At 49.0% G+C, this 20,864-nt stretch overlaps 1 protein-coding gene across 3 annotated transcripts in view; it reads left to right on the forward strand.

Moving 5' to 3' along the window:
* The window catches only part of CAMKK1 (calcium/calmodulin dependent protein kinase kinase 1), a 97,509-nt gene that overhangs the window by 52,021 nt on the left and 24,624 nt on the right, over positions 1-20,864 (forward strand). For all 3 annotated transcript variants that reach the window (XM_030472721.1, XM_030472722.1, XM_030472720.1), the window contains exons 5-9: positions 6,627-6,678; positions 7,243-7,376; positions 7,905-7,941; positions 10,081-10,102; positions 12,021-12,109. In XM_030472721.1, coding sequence (XP_030328581.1) covers positions 6,627-6,678; positions 7,243-7,376; positions 7,905-7,941; positions 10,081-10,102; positions 12,021-12,109 — 334 coding nt within the window. The remainder of the gene's footprint in view (positions 1-6,626; positions 6,679-7,242; positions 7,377-7,904; positions 7,942-10,080; positions 10,103-12,020; positions 12,110-20,864) is intronic.

The raw sequence follows: 20,864 nt of genomic DNA on the forward strand, positions 1-20,864 counted from the left end.
ATGAGGTGTAGGGTGCAGGGCAGAAGGCAAACCTTTGCCGAGCTGAAGCCGGAGTTGAAGGGTTTCAGATTCAAAAAGGCTGCTCATGATGGAGGCTCCTTCTCTGGTCCTCCCCTTTCAGAGGCAGGTGAATCCTGACTGTCCCAGCTGGGATTCCTGTAAAATCCATCTGCAGGTGTGCTCATGTCCCTGGGCTTTCCCTGTGGCATGCTTTGTTCAGGCTGAGGGCAGGAGCTGGGCAGCTGGTGGAAGCCAAACTGCCTTGTGTGTGTGGCTGTGCCTCTGAAGGCTTGTGGAGACAGCTTCCAGCAGTTTCTGGTGGATCCCGGGCAGGTACTTGCTGAGCAGAGCTGGATGGTTGCATGGCTGTTGAACCCAAACCCTGCTGCCCTCCATGCAGCCCTGCCTGCCTGGCTCTGCTCCATACTGTGCCTGGTGAGAGGGGTCCTGCTTTCACTGCTGCCATGGAGCGGGCTCACATGGGTGAAAATGGGCCCATCAGAGCACCCAGGCAGACACTTGTACGCTGCTTTCTCCCTGTCCCAGTGCACAGAGCTGCTGGGAGCAAGAATATGCTATGCAGATATAAAGTGTGCTCATTCCCTGCTGCTCCCCAGCTAGCTTTTCCTCCCTGACTCTTGGATTTACAAGTGACATACCAGGTTGGAGGGGTTGGGTGGGACTTGTATGTCTATTAGTGTTTGTAAGCCCTTCCAGCAGGCATGAAATTGCAGGAGAAATGTCTTGAAATGAAGGATGGAAGAGATGAGACAAAAATCTGGACAAGGTGCCCAAGCAAAGGAACCACAATTCTTTCCATGTCCTTTCCTTTCCAAGCTGACTCACCCACCACACCAGAGTAGTTGCTGTTTCCAATGGATCCCTTTCTCTGCTGCCCTTCGAGTCCTCCCTCCCATGCCCTGCAGTGGGACACTTCTGCTGGTTGGCACTGGTGGCTTCCCTGATCCATCTGTCCCACCAGTTTAGGCAGTGCCAGGTCCAGCAGCACAGGGTGGGACACCTCCCATCACATTTATTTCCAGCTGAAAATATTGCTTTGAAACCTGTGATCTTTAGTTTTGGTGCTGCCCTTTTGTTCTGGGAATCCTGGTGCTGTGCTGCGGGCAGGGTGATTGTCACAACTCGGCAGGAGAGAGCTGGGTTTAGGTTAGCATTGCCTGTTGTGTTCCTGCCCATGTTTTGTAACACCGTGGACATGGATTTAGCTGCTTGAATCAAAGTCAAAAGTGAAAGCCTGTGTCCAGGTTAGCCTGGTGTGTGTTAGTTAATCCCCACTTAATCTCCATTTCTTTTTCTAATCTAAGCAAACACTTTAAAGCTACTGCAGCATCAGAGTAGCTCCCATGCCTGGGCACCGTTTCAGCCTCACTCCCTGAAGAGGGACAGGATGTGCAGATCCCAAACCTTCTTTGGTTCATCCTGATCCTCCTTTTGGGGGCGTTGAGGCAGGGTCTGAAACAGGTCTCAGCTGGGATGCTGGGGCTGTGAAGGTGGTCCTGGGAGGTGTGTGTTCCATTGCAGTGGATATGGGAAAGGAGAGGGCGGATGGCTGCAGTGCTGCGGAAGGGCTGTGATGCTGAAGTCTGTGTTTCATGCACTTCCCACCCCTTCAGCTGGGGCAGCGGGAGCTTTCCCCCTTCCCCAGCCACAGTCACATGCAGATGGGCTGTCACCCCTAATCCTTCTGGGTGCCTGTGCTGGTGTTTTCCCAGAGGGCAAGCCATGGTGAGACACCTCCACTGTTCCAAGACACTGAGACAGCCCAGGAGCTGACAGACAAGGCTTCAGAGAAATAGCCAACTGCGTAACTGGCTCTCCCAGTGCTGAGATAACTTCCATGTCCATATCACTCCCGTCTGAGGCTGCGTTGCAGCAATGCACCCCGACACCTCGGGGGGGTACCTAATGCCTGTTAGTAAAGCAATTGCAACTCTGATAGCTGGGGAGGGCCTTTTCTGTGTGTTTTCCCCCAGATTTAGGTCTGGAGAGTTGGTGCTGAAAAGCAGTAACAGATAATGGAGGAAATCAGCCCTTGGTTGGTCTTTACTGAGTAGTCTCTGATCGATTCACATTTGCAGTGTTTTAGCACGAGGCCAGAGTGTTGCTGCCTGCTTTATTTCCTTTATCTCATGTGCTCTGATTAAAAATCCTCAAAGAAAGCAGAAGATTTTTAATTTGAAGTATAATTCAGAGTGTGCCTCCTGGTTCTTGCTGAGGCTGGGGCCCTTTGCTAGCTCTCATAGAAAAGGCAGAGTTTATAGGTACCAGGAACTGGATCTAGCTCCTGCCAAAGCAAAAGGAAAGATTTCTGTTGCTTGAGTGAGTTTTGGAGCTGGCCTAGAATTAGGAAAAACTCTTATGGAAAAAAGAAGCTGATCACCACATTTGGGGAAAGTGTAGATTGGGCTGTATTTACTTTGTGGGGTTTTTACCTTCCGTTAAAGATCAGACAGTGCTTCCAAGAGCTTTCTTCTTCATTTCTGTGAACGACTGCAGCACTGTGGAGGGCTATGAAAGCGTCCTGACTTACATCAGTGGATGCAGGGAATGTATTAGACCAAGGAAATGGAACTTTCAACACCAAGTATGTGACCCAGTGCTCTCTCCAGGTAGGACACCCTGTTGGGATGCAGAGGGCCCTGCCACTGCTCTCAGCCCCTGCTGCTGCCACCGGGGCTTGTGAAGGTGTTACAGCAGCATTTGTGGGGCTCTGCCAAGGAACCCTTTACAGCTGGAAAGGTTTCAGTGTCTCAGTTTGCAGGAGATACTTTGACAGTGACCGTGAGGAAAAAAGAAAAGCCAAGCTCTGTGGAAAAGCAGCAAATAAAAAGCAAAGGCAAATGTGTCCAAATGGAGATCTAGTTTGGAGTCATTGTGCTGATGGAATTTGATTCTGTGATGCCTCGGGTCATGTCTTCCTCCTAGTTTCAATCTCTAAATCAGCTTGCAAAGAAAAGTGGTTATGATGGATGTTTGTTATGCTACTTCTGGACAAAAGCAATAGCATTGCAGGTTGTCAGTGGGTTTCTCTTTCTTTTTTCTTCTTCTTTAATCTGGTTTCCTAAGAAACAAGATTTGTGTGGTTGTGCTCTCTGCCTCTGTTTGTACCTAACAACCTTTGCATGGAGGGTTGCTTTCTACCAACTCTCAGTGATGGGGAGAAATTCCTTGCATGTTTCTGAAAAGAAACAGCTGAGCAAAGTGCTGCTGCAGAGGAGAAGGTGGCCAGCAGCAAGCTCCTAGAGAATCCACTTTGGTCACCATCCAGGTGGGAAGGGAGGGCAAGGCTCCCATGTTTCTCATCCTCCTGCTCACGAAACAGCTACTGAACCACTGCCTGGTGTGTAGCACTCCTCCCTCCCAGCAGAGCTTCCTTCTTAGCCACTTTATTGTCAGCACAGGCAAGGAAATGCTCTCTGGTCTGCTCTGCATTTCTGCAGGGTGCTGTCATCCACTAGCAGAGGATTTAGATGGTTTGTAGCAACCTTTGAGCAACATCCCACTGCCCTGAGGGCTGCAGGTAGGGACTGTGCACAGGTCTCTGCCCTTGCAATGCGGGTCTCTGTTAGCAGATAAAATGACATCCTAAGTGCTGCGAGAGCATGGCAAAGGACAGCTGGGAAGTTCCCTTGGCTCAATCCATTTTATGACCCTTCCATCCTGCAACTAATGGCTATTTTGCTGCTGTTGTTACCAGCAGATTGAGGTCTTGCTGTGGCAAAAGCTGCTGTATCCCAGGCATCCCTCCTCTCCATAAACTTGGGATCACCTTTCCCTCAGGCAGCTTCCCTGTGGTGCTAGGAGAGCAGTAAGCTTAAATAATAACCATACAACAAAGAAAAGCACATGGTTCCTGCTGCCTCTCCAGGGAGTATGTCCAGACCCCATCCACGTGTGGATGGTCGGAAGGAAGGTGGGTACAAGGGCATGTGTGGAGGATATCTCCTCCAGGCTCTCTCTTTTCCTGAGGAAGCTGAAGCAGTGCTTACCAGTGCAAAGGGAAAATCCCTCAGCTTGGCTCTGAGCTGGTTCTTTATCAGAAGGGCATTACCTGGGTGATTAGCTCTGCCTGTGAGTACAAATGTCTTTGGCTCTCTCATGCATGTGAGCCCTGGAGATGTTTGCTGAAGCATCCCTGTGCTGCTCCCCGTATGCACAGGCACAATTCAGTGAGGAAGCCTCGTCCTGCCAGCTCATGCTGTAATTAAAGTGAGGCTTTTCCACCATGTGCTCTCCTCTCTGCCCTTGTGATAATCAAGTGGCTCTGGCCTGTTGCGTGATGAAGTTTGCTCTTCATCCCCCATGGGACAAGTCCTCTCTTCTGATCTGGCCCTGCTTGTGTAGCAGCAGATATTGGTGCTTTGAGGTTGGTATAACCATGTCCTGGGGTTTCTTCCACAGCAGTAGATGTGGTTTGCAGTCAGCTCACTTATGATACAATAATCGTCACTGATCTCTCCCTCATAGCATCCTTTGAGGAGCTTGGGTGACAGCACCAGCTCTTGGTCTCTCCATTTCTGTCCCTAAGAGTATTGCTCCTCTGTGTACCTTCCTGCTCTCTCCAGCCTCTCCCCAGAGCCTGCCCCCAAGCATTGATGCAACTTGGGAGCTGTCAGCAGCAAACTGCATCCTCTGTTTCTTCTTTTTCTAAAGCTCCTTGCCAGAAGGCAGGTAGGACTCAAGGTGGGGTGGGAGCAAGGAGAGCCTTCTCCCCAGGCCAGCTTCAAGGCCAGGTTGGACAAAGCCTTGGGTGACATGGTCTAGTGTGAGGTGTCCCTGCCCATGGCAGGGAGTTGGAACTAGATGAGCTTAAGGTCCTTTCCAACCCAAACCATTCCGTGATTCTGATTCTCTTCCCAGGCTGGTGGTGGTTGGAACAGGAATAGGTGTTCCAATTCCTTTGGTTTTTCCCACAAATTTTCATTATGGAGGGATAGAAGTGGGGAGCATAGGAAGTCATCCAGGCTTGGTCCTGGCTGTCCTTGGAGGTGGTTGCACACATCTTGCATCCTCTTTTAGCAGACCATGAATCATTTGGCTGTGTGTATTGGCCGCAGCACTGTGCTAAGTACAAGATAAGCGCTCTGAGTCTGTCTCTCAACACCGTTGTTTCCAACAGTTGGCTCGGGAGCTGTCAGGCAGGATTGAGAACTACACAGTGTCTCTTCTCAATTGCATGGGTGCAAATCCAGAGGATTTCACTGGATCAGTACCAAAACCAACAATCCTTCCAGCAAGCCATGAACCTGGCTGCAGATGGAGCACTGATGGGAGGTGGGAATCCTGCGGTGTGCAGTGGCATCACTGCCAGGAAAAACAGCTTGGGAAGGAGCTTGCCGGAGTGGGTTTGGTGGCCTGCTCCTGGTGTACGTGTTAAAAGCAGGTAGTGTGCAGGGAGCCTGCCTCCATGGTATTAATGCAGAATTCCTTGGCATTTGACTGTGTCCTGCAGCAGTCCTTGCTTAATTATATTTTGCAGGCGTCACTCCAGTGTGAATTACACATTTGGATGCTTAATGAATAGGAGTAAGTACCTATTCTGGAGGAGGGAGGGAGTGACCATCACAGCTCCCGGGAGCACAGGCTGTTTTCCTAAGCAAATTGTACCATAAGCTGGTTTCTCATGAAATATTTATCTGCTGGACCACTCGGGGCTGCTCGAGTGGCCCTCAAAAAGGTTATTAACGCAGAGAGCAGATGGAGGCACAGAGGCTGCTTATTAAATTCGCATTGCCTTTTGCCACTATGCTAATGCCAGTTTGGATGGCAGAAGAGATTACCCTGGCCCTCTCCCACAGCTCAGCTGCCTGCCTGGGTTCACAGCGGTGCCAGCATCAATCAGGTACGAGAACAGAGGGAAGCCGTTGGCAAAACCCCACTTCCTTCCTTGTGCTTTCGCTACACAGAGCTGGATTCTCTGTTTCTGATGGTGCAGGTATGGATGTCCACAAAACACCTCGTTCATGGCCTTGGGAATGGTGCTGGATCACACTGCAGGTGCTCTGTATTCCTCTGGCAGCACGGAAGAGGTTTATGGGGCAAAAAATAGTGTTTGGGAATAGCAAAGGCATCCCCAGGCAGCACAGAACTGGTGGAAGGTGTCCTGTTCCAGGTCTGTGACATAGGTTGCAAGGGTATTTGCTGTATGGCTGTGACTCTCCAGCTCTTTTGCTTCCTAGACCCTTGGGTAAAGCAAAACATAAGGTGGAGCAGCCTTGAAGTGGCTCTGACATGCGGCATGGCCATAGCATCATCCAAACCAGCAGGTACATAAAGGTCAGCTGGAGGAAGCCACCTCTTCCCTCAAGCTGCTGCCCCAAATGCAGAAATCTTGATTTATTTTAAATTGGACAAAGAAAAAAGAGCCAAATCAATGTCTTTTTCAGGGGAAAAAGATGAATGAAACCAATGGTCAGCAGTGCCTTTAGGAAAGCCTGGGTTAGCATGTGTGTGTGTGCATCTGTTGTGGCCACCACTGACCAGGAGACCTCTAGGTTGAGGAGCAGACCTGAACCAGTCCCTGATGCCCAGCAGACTCCTGTGTGTCAGCCATGAGCACTTTGGCTCTTGTTCAGTTGTAACACTGCTTTTCCTTCTTCCTTCAGGCCATGAAAGTCCTCTCCAAAAAGAAGCTCCTGAAGCAGTATGGATTTCCACGTGAGTATCTCACGTTTAGAGGTCTGCCTGTTGTCCTGAGCCAGGAAAACCTCTGTAGAACCCTTATCTGCAAGGACTGCAGAACTTGGCCTAATTTGAAAGCTGCCCAAGTAGTTGGGGGCTGGTTAAAATGCAGTGGGTAGTGAAGGGACAGGCACAATCACAGGGTAATTCAGTGCACTGGGTAATTAGGTTCCTGGCTTTGATATTGAGTCTCTTTGAAGTGCTGACTCTTCCATATTCACCATCTATGAAGCCTAATTAAGTGCTGGAAGTTGGGCAGGATAGACCCCCTCCTCCCAGGGGCTCTTCTACCCTCTCAGATAGCCCCTGGCTCCAGTGGCTGTGCTGTGGGACCTGGCAAGCAGACCAGGCTGGGAATCTGGTCTGAATGGGGCTTGGAAACCTCACTTCCAGTTGGAGACTGTAATGCTTTGGGATGATAACAAGATGATGAGATCTTCCAGAATAGTTGGAGGGATCTGCGCAGAGGGGCTGCTTACTCCTGCATGCCAAATGCTGCTGAGAAATGAGTTGTTCTTCACTATGTTATCCCACTTGCAGGTCGGCCACCTCCCAGAGGGTCGAAAGCATCCTCTGGAGAGCAGCCAAAGCCCATGGCACCACTGGAGAGAGTCTATCAGGAAATAGCCATCTTAAAGAAACTGGACCATGTCAACATTGTTAAGCTGATAGAGGTGAGCTGCAACTCCATCCTACACAGAAACAAGTCTGGTTCTTTTCTTCTTTCTTCACCTGCTCTTACTTCAGCCAAAATTGATTTAAAATAGTTATTCGGAAATTTAGGCTGGTGATTCCAAGAAAGATCATCCCAGTCACATATGTCAAACTGACATACCTACCCTGGGCTTTGGGCTGGTGCTTTGACCAGTGAAACTTGTGTGTAGCCCAGCCGGAGAAGGTGCACAAGTGCAAGGCTTTGGTGCCATTTTTGTTAGTGGCTGAGGTCAAGTTAGGACAAGCAGTGCCTTTATTGGGAGGCTGTTTCTCCAAATACAGGCAGAAGGCCAGATTTTTCTGGAGACAAGAAAATCTGTGTCCTTCAAAGCCCTTCTCTCTGCAGGAGTATCTCAATACTACCCTAAGCCGTTCTCAGTGCTCTGCAGCTCAGCACAGGGTACAGGGAGCAGGAAAATGATACTTTTTATTTTCCCTGCAGTTTTTCTCTTCCCTCTTTCCCCTTATCTCTCTGTTATCCATTACAGGTGCTTGATGATCCTGCAGAGGACAACTTGTACATGGGTATGTGATATATGCTAACAGAACCATCTGGGCTTAGACATAGAGATGCAAGTAACAGGGCTCGGGGTCAGTACTGAGAGGAAACTTATCCCAACTTCAGCAGACTTATCCTTTCTGAAAAGTTAAATGCCCCTAAAGGCAACTGGGATGGAAGGGCCCCTTGCAGTAGGGTAAGGCAGCCTTGTGTCTTTGTACAGCTGTGCCCTCCCCTAGGTATATGTCAGTTCCAGTCCTAGAGCTGGGAGAGAAGGGAAGGGTGCAGGATGGTTTCTCGTCCTGGTATGAGATGGGTCTCTCCAGACTCTGCCCGTGGGCAGTGGATAAGTGGTAGTGACTCTGGAAAGCAGTCTGACCCCTGCAAAGACACTGCCCACCCTGCTGAGCCTCAGGACCCCCTACAACAGCAGCACTGAGGTGCCCTATGATGAGATGGCCCAGAGGAGGGGGATGTCTGACCCTCTTCCATCTCTGCTTCCCTGTAATGTTTCCTCATGAGACAGGCTCAAAGGTTGCTTTTCATGAAATAATCATGGGATGCTTTTGAAGCTGCCTGTGAAAGGGGGCTCTGCCTTGCAAATGAAGCTATTTGCCTTTGAAAGGCCACTTTTCCCTTTTGGCTGAAGCCCCAGTGGCACTCTAGGAGCATCTCAAAGCAGCAGCCAAGGCAGATGCGTGTGTGGTGGGGAGGGCAGCTGAGGCCCTTGTTTAAAGGCCTGAACTCCTGGGGTGAGAGAAGGGGAGAAATGAGGTAGCAAGCCTTGTTGAATGAAAATAAATGCATGAGGAAGTCAAAACAGCTGCAGAAAAGAAGAAAACAACCAAAAAAACCCCCAACCTCAAACCCCAACCTCTTGTAGAGCAAGATTTCAGAACTGGCAGCAATAGCAGCAGGACAAGTGGGAAACCTCTTGGTCCCACTGGGGCTCCTGGGGAGATTGCACTGGTCGCTGGGCAGGGAGCAGTGGTTGTGTCTGTCTTGTCCATGCCCCATCACCTCTTTGCTCCCATTTGCTCTGCCTGGGATGCCATGAGTGCTTCGGGCAAAGCAATGCAAAGTCAATGCCTCTGCAGCTCTCTCAGCAGCAAGGGGAAGCTGTGGGTGCTCAGCACTGCTCAGGACTGAGCCTTCTGCAGGTGGGCTTCCTCCCTCCTCCTGCTGACCCAGCCAGCGAGAACTGCACTTTCCTCCTTCCAGAAATGCCCCCCACTACAGAGCAAAGCTAGAGAAAGTGGAGTTTGCTCTTTGCTAGTTGCAGCTGGCATGAAGTACTGCTGTGAGCGCTGTGCTGCATGCTCTTTGGGAAGAAAGCAGGAGATGGAGGGTGCCAATAGGAACTGAGCAACCTGCAGTGGCAAAGAATGGTTGAATATTGAAATGCTGCCACAAGCTGCAGCTTCTTCAGCCTGGAGAGCAAGATGAGCCAATGCAGGCTGTCTTCATGTGTTTGGACCTTCAGCTGGTCCAACACTGCAGGCGTAAGCAGGGCTGCGTGGTGCTCTGGGGAGGGCAATCTGACCGGATTGCTTGGGAGGAGCAAAGAAATCCTTAGTAATTCCTGAGGAAAGAGCTCTCCTACTAGATAAACCAGATCCTTCTGTTTGCAGGAGACAGGATCAGAAAACCACATTGCCACTGACCCCCTCATCAGACACAAACACTGGTGTGCTCTACAAACCTCAGCTCACACCAACAGATCCTCTCCAATTGCTCCTGCCAGGGAGCATTTAGCTCTGACAGCCATGTAGCTGTGCTGCTGATTGACACAGCAGAAATAGAGCAACATGTTCTTACAGCAGCTCGTTCAGTACCAGCAATTTAGCAGAAATCTCACACCAAACAGCCTCCCTGAAGGTACTGAAGGAGCCAGGACTCACATAAGCACTGGGAGCAGCAGAGATGGTGCTGATAAATTAGCGCCTGCTGCCTCCGTGCGTGGAGCTGGCAGGGGTGGGGGATATTTGTCTTTGCTGAAGAGATGAATATTTTCAGTGACATGGGTGAGGGAAGAGAAGTGAGTTGGAGAGAAATAATTGATTTTGCAGGTACGGGAATGGATGTGTTTTTGTAGGTGCTAAAAAACCAGATAAGCCCAGACTTCTCTTCTGATTCATTCATGGTTTGATTTCCTTTTCTTGCAGTGTTTGATCTCCTGAGGAAAGGGTAAGTAGCCCTCCTGGGATTCCTTCTCTCGAGAGTTTTGGTGTTCATCATTAGCTTCCTAGGTGAAATGGAGGTTTGATATGTGCAGTGGCTCTCTGCAGGCCAGCACAGAGGAGGCAAAATCCAGCTGGTTTGCTCTGTTACAGCATGGAATGATGTGGTGAATAGTGACGGGCATGTCCTGGTGTCAGGCTTTGATCTGGAAAACAAATTGGAAGCCAATTCCCCATCAGGTGCCTGGAGGAAAAGGTTTTAATAGCAATACTCTGCTGGGTAACAGCCACATCGTGGCTTCCTCTGGCACAAGGGGTCTAAGGTTTCATCAACACTTACTTGCCACCCATTGCCTTACTTTGCCCCTACCACTAAGATGGTGTGGGAGGCTGTTTGTTGGCATGTTTTCCATAGCAGCAGAAGTAATAAGGTGGTGGGAGTCTCCTCACTGCTTTTGGCTACTCCTGCACTGATTCCGTAGCTCTGCAGGGTCACAGAGAGCTCAGGGGAGCTGTGCCCAGGATGGGAGAGATTCCCAAAGGGCTTAATTTTCCCTCTGCTCCCATCAGCAAGCCTCTTGCCGGCTGCCAGCTCCAGCGGGTTGCTGGTGAGAGGCTCCCCAGTCTCCCTGGTGACCAGGCTGATGTCTATCCTGTAGGAGAGGGGGTCAGGGGGGAAGCTCCTGTAATCAGCTGTGGGCAAGGAACGTGCAGTGCAGCCCGTCTGCCTCTACCAGAAGGCAATTAGACTCCATTAGCGGCTCTGCCAGTCCTGCCACTCACATTATTTCTCCCTGGTTTCAGCAGCAGGAAAATGTGCATGAAGAGGGAGGGAAGGCAGTGGCAGGAAAATGCAAATGGGAGATGAAGGTCATCAATCAAATGGGCAGCAGGGGAGAGGAGGGCAATGCTGCAGGGAGGATTTGCTGCTGGGTGCTGAGGGGAAGAGCCACAGAGCCTGGTTTTGGCGATGGGCTGTTCTCCACCAGGGTTTGGTTGCCAGGACAGTGCTTCAGGAGCGTTCACTTAAATCCAGCTCAGGTCAGTGGGCATATGTACAAATGCAAGGTCAAGCAGCTGAGCACAAGCAGGATTAACCCCCATTGCAGGATTAACCCCCACTGCCATTCTTCCTCTGGAGAACAGAAGATGCTGACTGGCTCTTACAGCCTCTTTGCCCTCAGGCACAGGCAGAAGAGGGGCTTTTAGAGGATACTGTGCATCTCTCAGCAGTGGAAAGCATACAAAGGAAGGGAGAGGAGAAGCTGACCAGGTAACCTTGGCTGTTCGGGGCTGAATGGCTGATCCCTGAACAGCTAAATAGGTTTTCAAAGCAGTTTGGCACAATGCACTAGAAATATTCCCACTTAACCTTTGAGACAATGGTTCATGTCTGGGTTCTGCGTTGGTTTAGGCTGGCTGCATGCTGGTGTTGCTTCAGGACTGACCCCAGCAGGCATTACATCCAGTGCACAGCAACGGCCTCCCGGTCCCCACTGCTGCCTGGTACCTCCTGGTGGTGCTGGTGCTCACAGCCATGAGTAGCTTTAGCAAGAAACCCAAGGCCACATCCAGTTTTGTTCTTTCACTCTACTTTTCCCATTAGGAGCCTGAGTGAACAGTGTTTGCCTTATTTTGTGCAGCCAGCAGCAGTTAATCCTGATGTTGACGAGGGCTCTGTGGCTCACGCTGGCTTCAGGGACTGTGAAAAGCCACCCGCCACCTCTAGCTGAGCTCACTAACCTTGGTGTCACCATGTCCAGAAGGGATGGCTGTGCCTCCATCCCCTGTCACAGCACCCAGAATCTACTGGGACTGTGGTTCTCAGGGGTGGGGATGTGATGATGGAGAATGTGAAACTCCTCCGGCAAGGAGTGTTACTGCCATTCTGCAACATACTTAATTGCTTTCCCTCTTCCTAACAGGCCTGTCATGGAGGTACCAAGTGACAACCCCTTCAGTGAGGAGCAGGCTCGGCTCTACTTCCGAGACATCGTCTTGGGCATCGAGTACTGTGAGTAGCACCAGCACTGACAGCAGCTTTACAGAGCCTCCTGCTCAGCTGGGGAGAAGCCTCTCGACTCAGCTGAGCGAAAGAGGTCCCCTCTAATTGCATGTGATGGGGTTTGCAGTTGGTGGTGGCCCTCCTGAGCTCAGATTTACCCAGGCAGTATCACAGATGTCGGGAGCTGGCTTTCCTTGGAAAGGACATTAGGAAAATAGTTGCTTTCTTTTTTCTTCTGTTTATCTCCTTCTGGAGAGTGTCTTTGAAGGCAATAGCAGAGCCAGAAAAGGGGTGATTGCAGTGACACAGACTGAGTCAGTTAGATACAGCTGGAACAAAGTAAATAGGGCCCAACTTGGATCCCCTGCTGCTCACTCACCTTAGGGCCCTGCCTATATCCTAGCTGGGCTGCTTGCACTGGAGCAGTTCATGCACAGGGTGCTGCTCAGGACCCATGTAGCATGGTCTCATGTGCAAGAGGTACCCATGAGTTGGCTGGTCTGCAGTTACTGCTTCTGTACCAGCTGGGAGCATTGTCAAACTGCTGGTGAGCTGCATTTGTCTCTGTGCCTGTTTGATTCTGCTGTCCTCCTTGTAGACAGCCCTTCTGTAGAGTTTGTGATCTCATCATTGGCTACTTCCTTTGCACGCTGATGCACTAAAGAGTTGACCATGGTTAGATGGCTGAATATGAGGAGGAAGAGTCAATACAGCTTTTGCAGAGGCAATTCATGCCTCTTAGTTTTCCAGAAGAGAAAACAAACATGTAGATAAGATGATCCTGTTACTTCATTGTGTTTCAATTGCCAAATAGCTTTTGATTAGATCCATTAACAGTAGCTCATAAAGAAGCTCATAAGTCTCTTTGGATGGATGGCCTTTTGTGGATTAATGATTAGACAGTCAGGAAAGTAGGAATACAGCTTTCATAATGGAGAAAAGTCACTAGTGCAGTGAAACAGGAATCCATAATGTCTGGGTTGAACCCAAGGCCTGGGTTGTTCAATATATTCCTGAATGACCAGTGAAAGGGTAGAGTACAATAAGAGAGGTTGGTGGTGACATCTAATTATTCAGCATGGTCATTGTTAGAACTGATTGTGAAGTCTGGCAGGAAGATGCCACGATAGCAAGTGATGGAATGATAAAAATTCATGTTGCTGACTGCAGGGTAATGCATGAGGGGGAGAAACACCACTAAAAATACGTACATCGTGATGGGCTCTAAATTAGGTATTCTCACTCAGGCTTCATTCTGGATAGTTCTCTTGAAAATGCCAGCCCATTACTTAGTGTCATTCAACAAAGCTAACAAGGTTTGGGAAATTATTGGGTATGAAATAGAGAAGAAAACAGAAAATGTCATTATACAGTGATTTGGATCTGTAAGACTCTTAGGTACAGGCATGAAGTACCTTGAATATTTTGTGCAAGTCAGCTCAGTCTGTCTTAGAAACAGCTCTCTAGAACTGAAAAAGGCCCAAGGAGGGTGATCAGGATGGTGCTGGAACATCTTATGTACAGAGAGCCCACATCTTCTGTGCGGAGAGAAGACTAAAGCTCTTAAGATTTTAAAATTATCATGGGAAAGGGTAATATGACAAAGCCTGATAAAATCCTAAGTGTCAGGGAGGTGATGAACAGGGAATTAATCTTATCTGTATCTAAAACCACAAGAACTGAGGGGTAGCAAACAAAATAATGAGGTAGCCACTTTAAACCAGAAGGAATGACCCTTTCCAGCTGTTTCAACCTTAGGAAATAAGAACCTGCTTCTTTAACAAGCCAGAGGGAATTGTTTTTAATGTGCTTTGAAAAAGCTGGCGTGTAGCTGCGACAAACTCCAAACTCATGCTGCTGTAGTGCTTTGAGCCACATCTGCCTTCATTGCATGGATTTCCAGTGGCCCCTGCAAGCTCAGCAGCCCCTCAGAACCAGAGCAGGCCCCTCACTTCTTCAAGGCTTTCGAAGGCTCACCTGGTTTCAGACACCTGCAAAGAAAAGTCTCTGAGCATCACAGGCCTTGCTGAGGCAGAGGAAGGTGGTTTGCAGTGCCCAGCTCCATCTCCACACTGCAATACAAACACCACCCCTGGTTTTGTCTGAAACAAGTGGATGGAAATAAAATCAATGTTTGCAAGCCTGAGACAGTCCAGAAGCCTCCAGGTGCTGCCAAAATCAGTCAGGAAGTTGGTGGGAATGTGTATATGAATGGGAAGCTCAAGGCTTTTTTCCAGTGGAGTTGGAAGGGTGAAGACTGCAGCTTTTTATATTCTCATTAACATTCATATTATAGCAGAACCTGCTTGCCTCAGCTGGGAGAGCCAAGCTCTGCTGTGCTGGATGCTGCTGGCATTGCAGTTCCTGCTTAGAGGAGACTAGGAGTTTTGCGGATAGTATTAAATAAAAGTAAAGTGTGAGTAGTCCTATGCAGAGGGAGTGAAACTGGGTAATAAATTATAGGATGCCCAAGCATTCCCAGCAACAGGAACAATAGGATGCTTTATTTGGGGCTATTGAGTAACCATTTATTTTATTAGCAAATGAAAGTTAAAAATGGTGTTCTGGGTAAATGCATGGCAATTACTATGTGATTAAGAGGAAAAGCACACCAGTTTGTGCACACTGAAGGAGAAGTGTTGCCAGGCAATGCAAAGATTGCAAGGTAATTTTAATATAAGCATACATGATTGTTATGTAATTTGGGAGGCTCAATAACCATGCAGCTGCTTGAAGCTCACAGTCATCACAGCAGCAAATGCATCATTGCTGCTTGGGCTTCATTGAGTTACGAGTTGCAGACTCTTGTTGGAGCCTGCAAAGTATTAATCCAGGGCATTGCACTGCCCTGAGTGCAGGTGGGCTGTGGTGAGTGGGAAGGGGCTGCAGGAGCCAAACTGGTGGGAGACCTGGGCTCACCTTTTAAATTACCAGTGGTGGCACATGGTCCCTGGCCACCATGTGTCCGTGGGGACTGGGCTCCACTGGTTATTCGTGATGCTTGCCTGGGGTGGAGGCCTGTGAGAGGGCTGGCTCTGGGCAGAAGTGTTTGGAGGGAGGCAGTGGTCATGAGAGCAGAAACATGCCATGGTGCTGGGAAACCTGGCTTGGGCATGGTATGAGGCAGGGGCAGACCTCTCCCCTCCAGGCAATGGCACGGTCCCAGCCTCATTCATTAAGCAGCGAAGAAACAGGCAGGTTCAGTGTGAGAGCCAGAGAGATCCACCCATGGTAGAGAATCCCCTCCTCTGGCCCCCAAACTGCTGAGAAATACTTTGAGCTGAAGTGCCATAATTTAACTGGGTCACATGTTCTGTTTTTTGTATTCCTGTCTTAGAGCTGGGCTCTGTTGTGTGGACTATGTCAGGAGTTACTTAAGCACATGCAAAGTTTAACTCCTGTCCTGGTGAAATGGGCCCTACAAAGCAAATTGCTTTTGCTCCTGCTTGTAAGGCCCCCCCCAGTACTATAGCATTGCACACACCCCCTTGTGAGCTGGGGAGACAGGCTGTTGGCTGTGCTTTGTAAGTGCCACTGGAGTGGTAATTTCAGCATGTACGTAAGTGCTTTGGATGGCAAAGTCTTGCTGGATTATTTGTGTCATTAACTAAAGCATGTGCTTAAGCATCTCTGTGAATTGGGGATATGTGCAATTACCTCCCTTTCCACTTGTAACTTCCCTCTAGTAGTGCTTATCTGGGGTTATTTAAGCTTCAGTCTCCCTTGTAGTAAGGCAAACATTGCTTTCCCAATGATACTCGGCAGAAATAGGTGTGCTGGATAGTGAATAGTCACCGAGGGAGTTAGCAGCTGGGGCAGGAGACAACCCTGAAAGCTGGGAGGTGAATTCAGGGCTGAGTCTGATCCTGCAGGTTTCAGTGTCTGGGGAACAATCGTGCCCTCCCTGTGCCACCCCTGGGTTATAGACCTCTGTCACATCTTCATGGATGGCTTTTCAAGGCTGCAGAGTTCTTGTCTGTGCCAAGTGTCCTTCCACCCCTTTGACCATCCGTTAGAGAAAGCTTGCAGGAGTTGACATATCCCTCCCCCAAAAAAGCCTAAAGGTTTGCTGGACAAAGGTATTCTGCTGGTTTACTTCACATATGGTGATGCTCAAATACAGGTTTGACTTCTCAAAGGCAGTAAAATTTCCTTCTGGACTGACTCAGTGGTGACTTACATTTAATAACTGGGCAGTAAATGGGTTTGACTGAAGGAGAGCTTGGTGTCATGCCAGTTTGCTTTGGCAGATGAACAGTGGAAACCAGTACCAGGTGAAGCACGTAATGGGAGGGTTTTCTTCCAGTGTCAGGCTGCTGGCTGCTGGACAGAAATGTTTTTCTTGGTGTGAGCAGATGTTTGGTTTAACACAAGGAGTAGATACTTTAAACTCTTCTCCAGTGGCAGATGTATGTGCGAGCCATGGGAGAGGTTGTGAGGGAGAATTGTATTCAAAAGACTTGGGGGATATGCCAGGCAGGTATCCATCCCAACTTGGTTTTAGGATTGGGACACAAGTAGCTTTGTTCAGTAAGAGCCTGAGGAAGGAATAAGAATAAGCAAAGGGAAGGTGTGTCTGGGCAGGTAGCCTGGCTGTGACACTAGCCAGGAGCACATAACGCAGAGCACACATGCAAGCTTGACCCAGGGCAAAACCCTGCTCACTTGTACAGTGGAAATGAAGCACAGCCACTGCCCCTGCTGCTGTTTAGCTGCCAGCTCAGCGTTGTATCCAGCTCACAAGAAGCTCTAACTGTTGCTGTCAGTGTGACTGAAAGGAAGGAAAAACATTATTTCCTGTATTCTCTGCAGAAAGTGCCCAGTTTCCCTCCTGCAACTGTGTCTATGGAAACTAAGGGTGCTAATTCTCGTCCCCTCTGCAGAGGAATGCTTGTCTCATCTGAGCTATTGGATTGAAGGGAGGGTCATGACACACAGCTAAAGCCATTAGGAAGTTACTTTTCCAGCAGCAGTTCTCTACAGGGAACCTGTATGAATCCTTGTGTTGCTCTGGAGCCCTGCACACTAAGTCTGGAGCAGTAAGTGCCTGACGTGCAGATCAGAGCTGGCTTTTCTGAGGTGAGACTTAATCTACTTGACCATCAGTATGTGAGTATAATTTCCATTGTCTTAAAAGGAAATTTAAGCAAATAAATCAATAGCTGAGTCAACACAGGCTTGTCTCTTCTGAAAATACCTACTGCAACCTAAGCCCAGTGTGAGTGCACTGAAGCATCAGTGGCATAAATGGGTGTGATCTGGTTTGGCTGTTGGCAGAGGCAAGTTCCTCAGACCTCATGTTGGTGTGGGCCAGCAGAGCTGGGACAAGAGTCTGTGATGGAGCTGCTACATGCTCTGCTGTGATTCCCAGCAAGCTACTTGATCCATCTATGCCTCCATTCCCATGTGGGAAATGGGGACCTGCTCCTTCTGTGCTGCTGCCTCTTGCCTGCACAAGTTAGAGCTCCTCAGAACAGAGCATGTAGAGGGGAGGACTCTCGACTGCAGCTATAGCTGGAAGCTGCTGGGTGTTCTAAGTGACAGCACCGGGTGAAGAGGGGCTGGCTTGTGTTTTATCATGTGCAGACAAGCTCTGTTTAGATGATTAAAATAACTAAAAACCTTTCAGGTAGCCGCAAGTGTTGCTGATACTGGTCGATGAGGGCTTTGTGTAAGAGTGAGAGTAATGAGCTGGTGGAGCAGATCAGAGAGATGTGCTAGAGCCTCTTAAGAAAGATCAGGCCCTTTGATTTTTGCTGTTGTTTGATGCAGTTATGGAAGTGACTGTGCTCAGAGTTAGAAGCAGCCCATAGCACAGTGTGCAGGCTGTTCTGGCAGTACCTGCTGCACGAACCCTGCTGCCTGCTTTCCCAGTGATCCCTCAAGCAACATCGGCATGTGTGTAGCCGTGCCAGGAAGCTTGTCCCCTGTGAGTGGTGATATGTGATGTGCTCATATAGGCTGGAGGACAGGTGTAGAAGGGCAGCCTTTAGCAAGGCTCTACCTCTTCTTCCCCTTCCCTGTTGCTTCCTACTGGCTGTATCCCATCCCTGTCACCTCTGCCGAGAGCGCGATGGCCAGCGGGTGCTGAAGATGGAGCACAAATGGAAACTGAACTCTTCCAAAGTGCTGGGCACTGCTGTGTGTTGGGATCCCCCTTTTCAAGTGGCAAAGCTTTGATGGATGGAGGAAGAGAGTGGCAGAAGAGTGAAGAGAGCTGGGGTCCTCACCCCAGCTACACAAAGCCCCTGCAATGAGCTGAGCACGAGAGGGAAGGTGTTCTCCTTGCACAACCCACGACAGCCATGTCCTCTGTCTCTTTCTCAGTGGAACACTGCAGGCAAGTGCAGGGGCTTGCTTCAGAGAGCAGCATTCTGTCTTAAGCTCTGCATGGTGGTGCAGCAGTTTTCTTGGGAGGGTATTAAATCATTTCCTTGCTTACAGGGGTGATGTGAGAATAATACTAAGCAGACTCTGCAGTAGCACCATATGGATTGCTTTTGCCCTTGAATGGGAAGGGGATTCTGTTTCTAATCAACTATAATTCAGCTTCAGCCTCAGTAAATAACAGGATGTGTCAGTGCATTGCAAAGTTTTATATGGATAATTTTTAAATGAGCTTTTAGCAAGTTGGTATTAACCTGTTGGAGGCCTAAGGTTTCCAGAAGGGAATGCAGTGAAAAGCACCTCTTCTAAAAGGACCAAGGAACAATCTCTCTTTTTCTAGCACTTCTACCTCTGCTCCTTCTTGGTCTTCTGTGGTTGTCAGTCTAGGCAGGCAGTTCCCAGATGTTTACTTCTGAATAAAAAGGAAAGCCTATTTAGTCTCTGAATGGCTTGTGGTATCTAGAAATGAGGAACATTTGTGAAGCGAGTTGCACATTGCAGGAAAAGCCAAGGGACTGAACAGCAAAAAATGATGTGCTCAGTGGAGCTGTGCTAACAAGCAGTGATGGAGCAGGGAGGCGAGCATCAGGAGACGTGGAGAGGCCAGGCAGGGTTGTGTGCTGCACTCACAGGTAGGAGCCATTGCTTTCTTTTAATACCATTCCCACATCACCTGCTGGCTTTTCAGAGATGATGCTCAGCAAGTGTCAAAGCAGTGTCCCCAGTGGGCATGTTTTGTGGCCTGGAAATACAAACTAGCTGCTCATTCCCTGGATAGTCAGCACCCAGAGTGTTTGTAGGCTTGGAGGCATCTGGGTGGCAGAGTGCCACCAGGCAGCTGTGACAGCCACTTGACGTTAAAGACACACTGTCTTGTTGTCCAAGGGCCAAGCATGAGAAACCATGTTTGAGGTGCTGATGAAGCAATGGGAGAAGTGGGTGCAGACTGCCTGAAACTGTTGAAAGGATGTGAGTAATCCAGGTGTGCTGCTGGAGAGGCTTTCAGAGTCCATCCTGGGACAAGGCTGCCGTAAGGACCAGCTTTTCATGGAGCTGTGGGTGCTTTTCTTTCTGCCCCTCTTGGGAAGGTGTGAGAGCAGGAGCAGTGGGCAGCCCCAGCATGGCACACCCCACATCCTTATTGCTCTGGGGAACTCTGGATTACTTTGTACTTAAAACCCCAGACTATTGTATCCATGCTGCTAATACCAACTGATTTAAAATACATCGTAATAGGGAAACAAAGTCCTGAAAAGCCAGATTTTCAGAGACCTTTTATTTTGGGCAGTTGTATCGTATGCTCTCAAATTTGAACACCCAAGTATGGGTTCATCTCAGTTACTATAGGCAATAGGTGCAGCATACCTGCAATTGTAATGCAATGTCTGTAACTGAGAGGAAGAGATAATCCTTTCCCAACTGTTGCTCACACCCTGAGTGCTCTGAATCCTCCAAGGCTGTATCTCTCCACCACATAGCATCAGCTTTCAGCCAGCTTTTCTTAGGTGTTTGCACTCCGTGCCCAAAGTCAGGAGACAGTCTAAGCTTTTAGGTGTGATTTCCCTTGTTTCTGAGCACCCCTGGGTGAAACATCACCCTGAGATGTGCCTGGTCAGGCTTTCTAACACAGGCTGTGATGACAGTGTCGTATGTGGGCTCTCACCTGTCCTGCCTGCTTCATTCATGGCGTGGCTCTGAGGTTAGCAAACAAGTCTTTCTAATGTGCTTTTTGGGATCTTTGCCTAGATGGTGCTCTAGAAGTCCATGGGATTGTTATTCAGATACAAATAGCCCTGAACTGCTGTCACCCTTCCACTGAGGTGAAGGATGGATCTAATAAGACTGAATTTAAGAGTGGTGCAGAATCAGACTTCTCCTAAGGGCTCTGTGATATCTTACACTGTTTCATTTTCATTATGAAGAGGTATTGATCTGCTCTTTGAATCGGGTCTGTCAGCACAGAAAGCACAGAGCATCTTGGAGCCCAGGGAGGTTGTTCCTGTGAGCTGCTGACCTCTGCTTGAGGAGCAAGATCCTTTCCAGGCTTTTTAACTTTGAGAGGGATGCAGACAAGTACATTTGCATGGGAATGAGTGGGTTGCAGCTGTTGATGTCCCCCTTGTGTGTGGTAGATGGGGCCTAGGAGGCAAGCATGGATGCGATGGTCCTTCCCAAAGGAGGTCATGGGTTGGTTTATAAGAATAATCCCCAAGCCCTGATGAAGCAAGTTTAGCTGTTACAGAGAGTTATTTTAGTTGTGCTTCTGTAAAGCACATTTGGGGGTTTTATTCAGATGTCGAAAGTGCTTTTCCTTCTCTTTCTGTGCCTGACATAGCCCTTCTCCTGTTTGCTACCAGCTGCATCACAGTGTGTCCTG

This window comes from Strigops habroptila (assembly GCF_004027225.2).
Source record: "Strigops habroptila isolate Jane chromosome 13 unlocalized genomic scaffold, bStrHab1.2.pri S16, whole genome shotgun sequence".
Lineage (NCBI taxonomy): Eukaryota > Metazoa > Chordata > Aves > Psittaciformes > Psittacidae > Strigops > Strigops habroptila.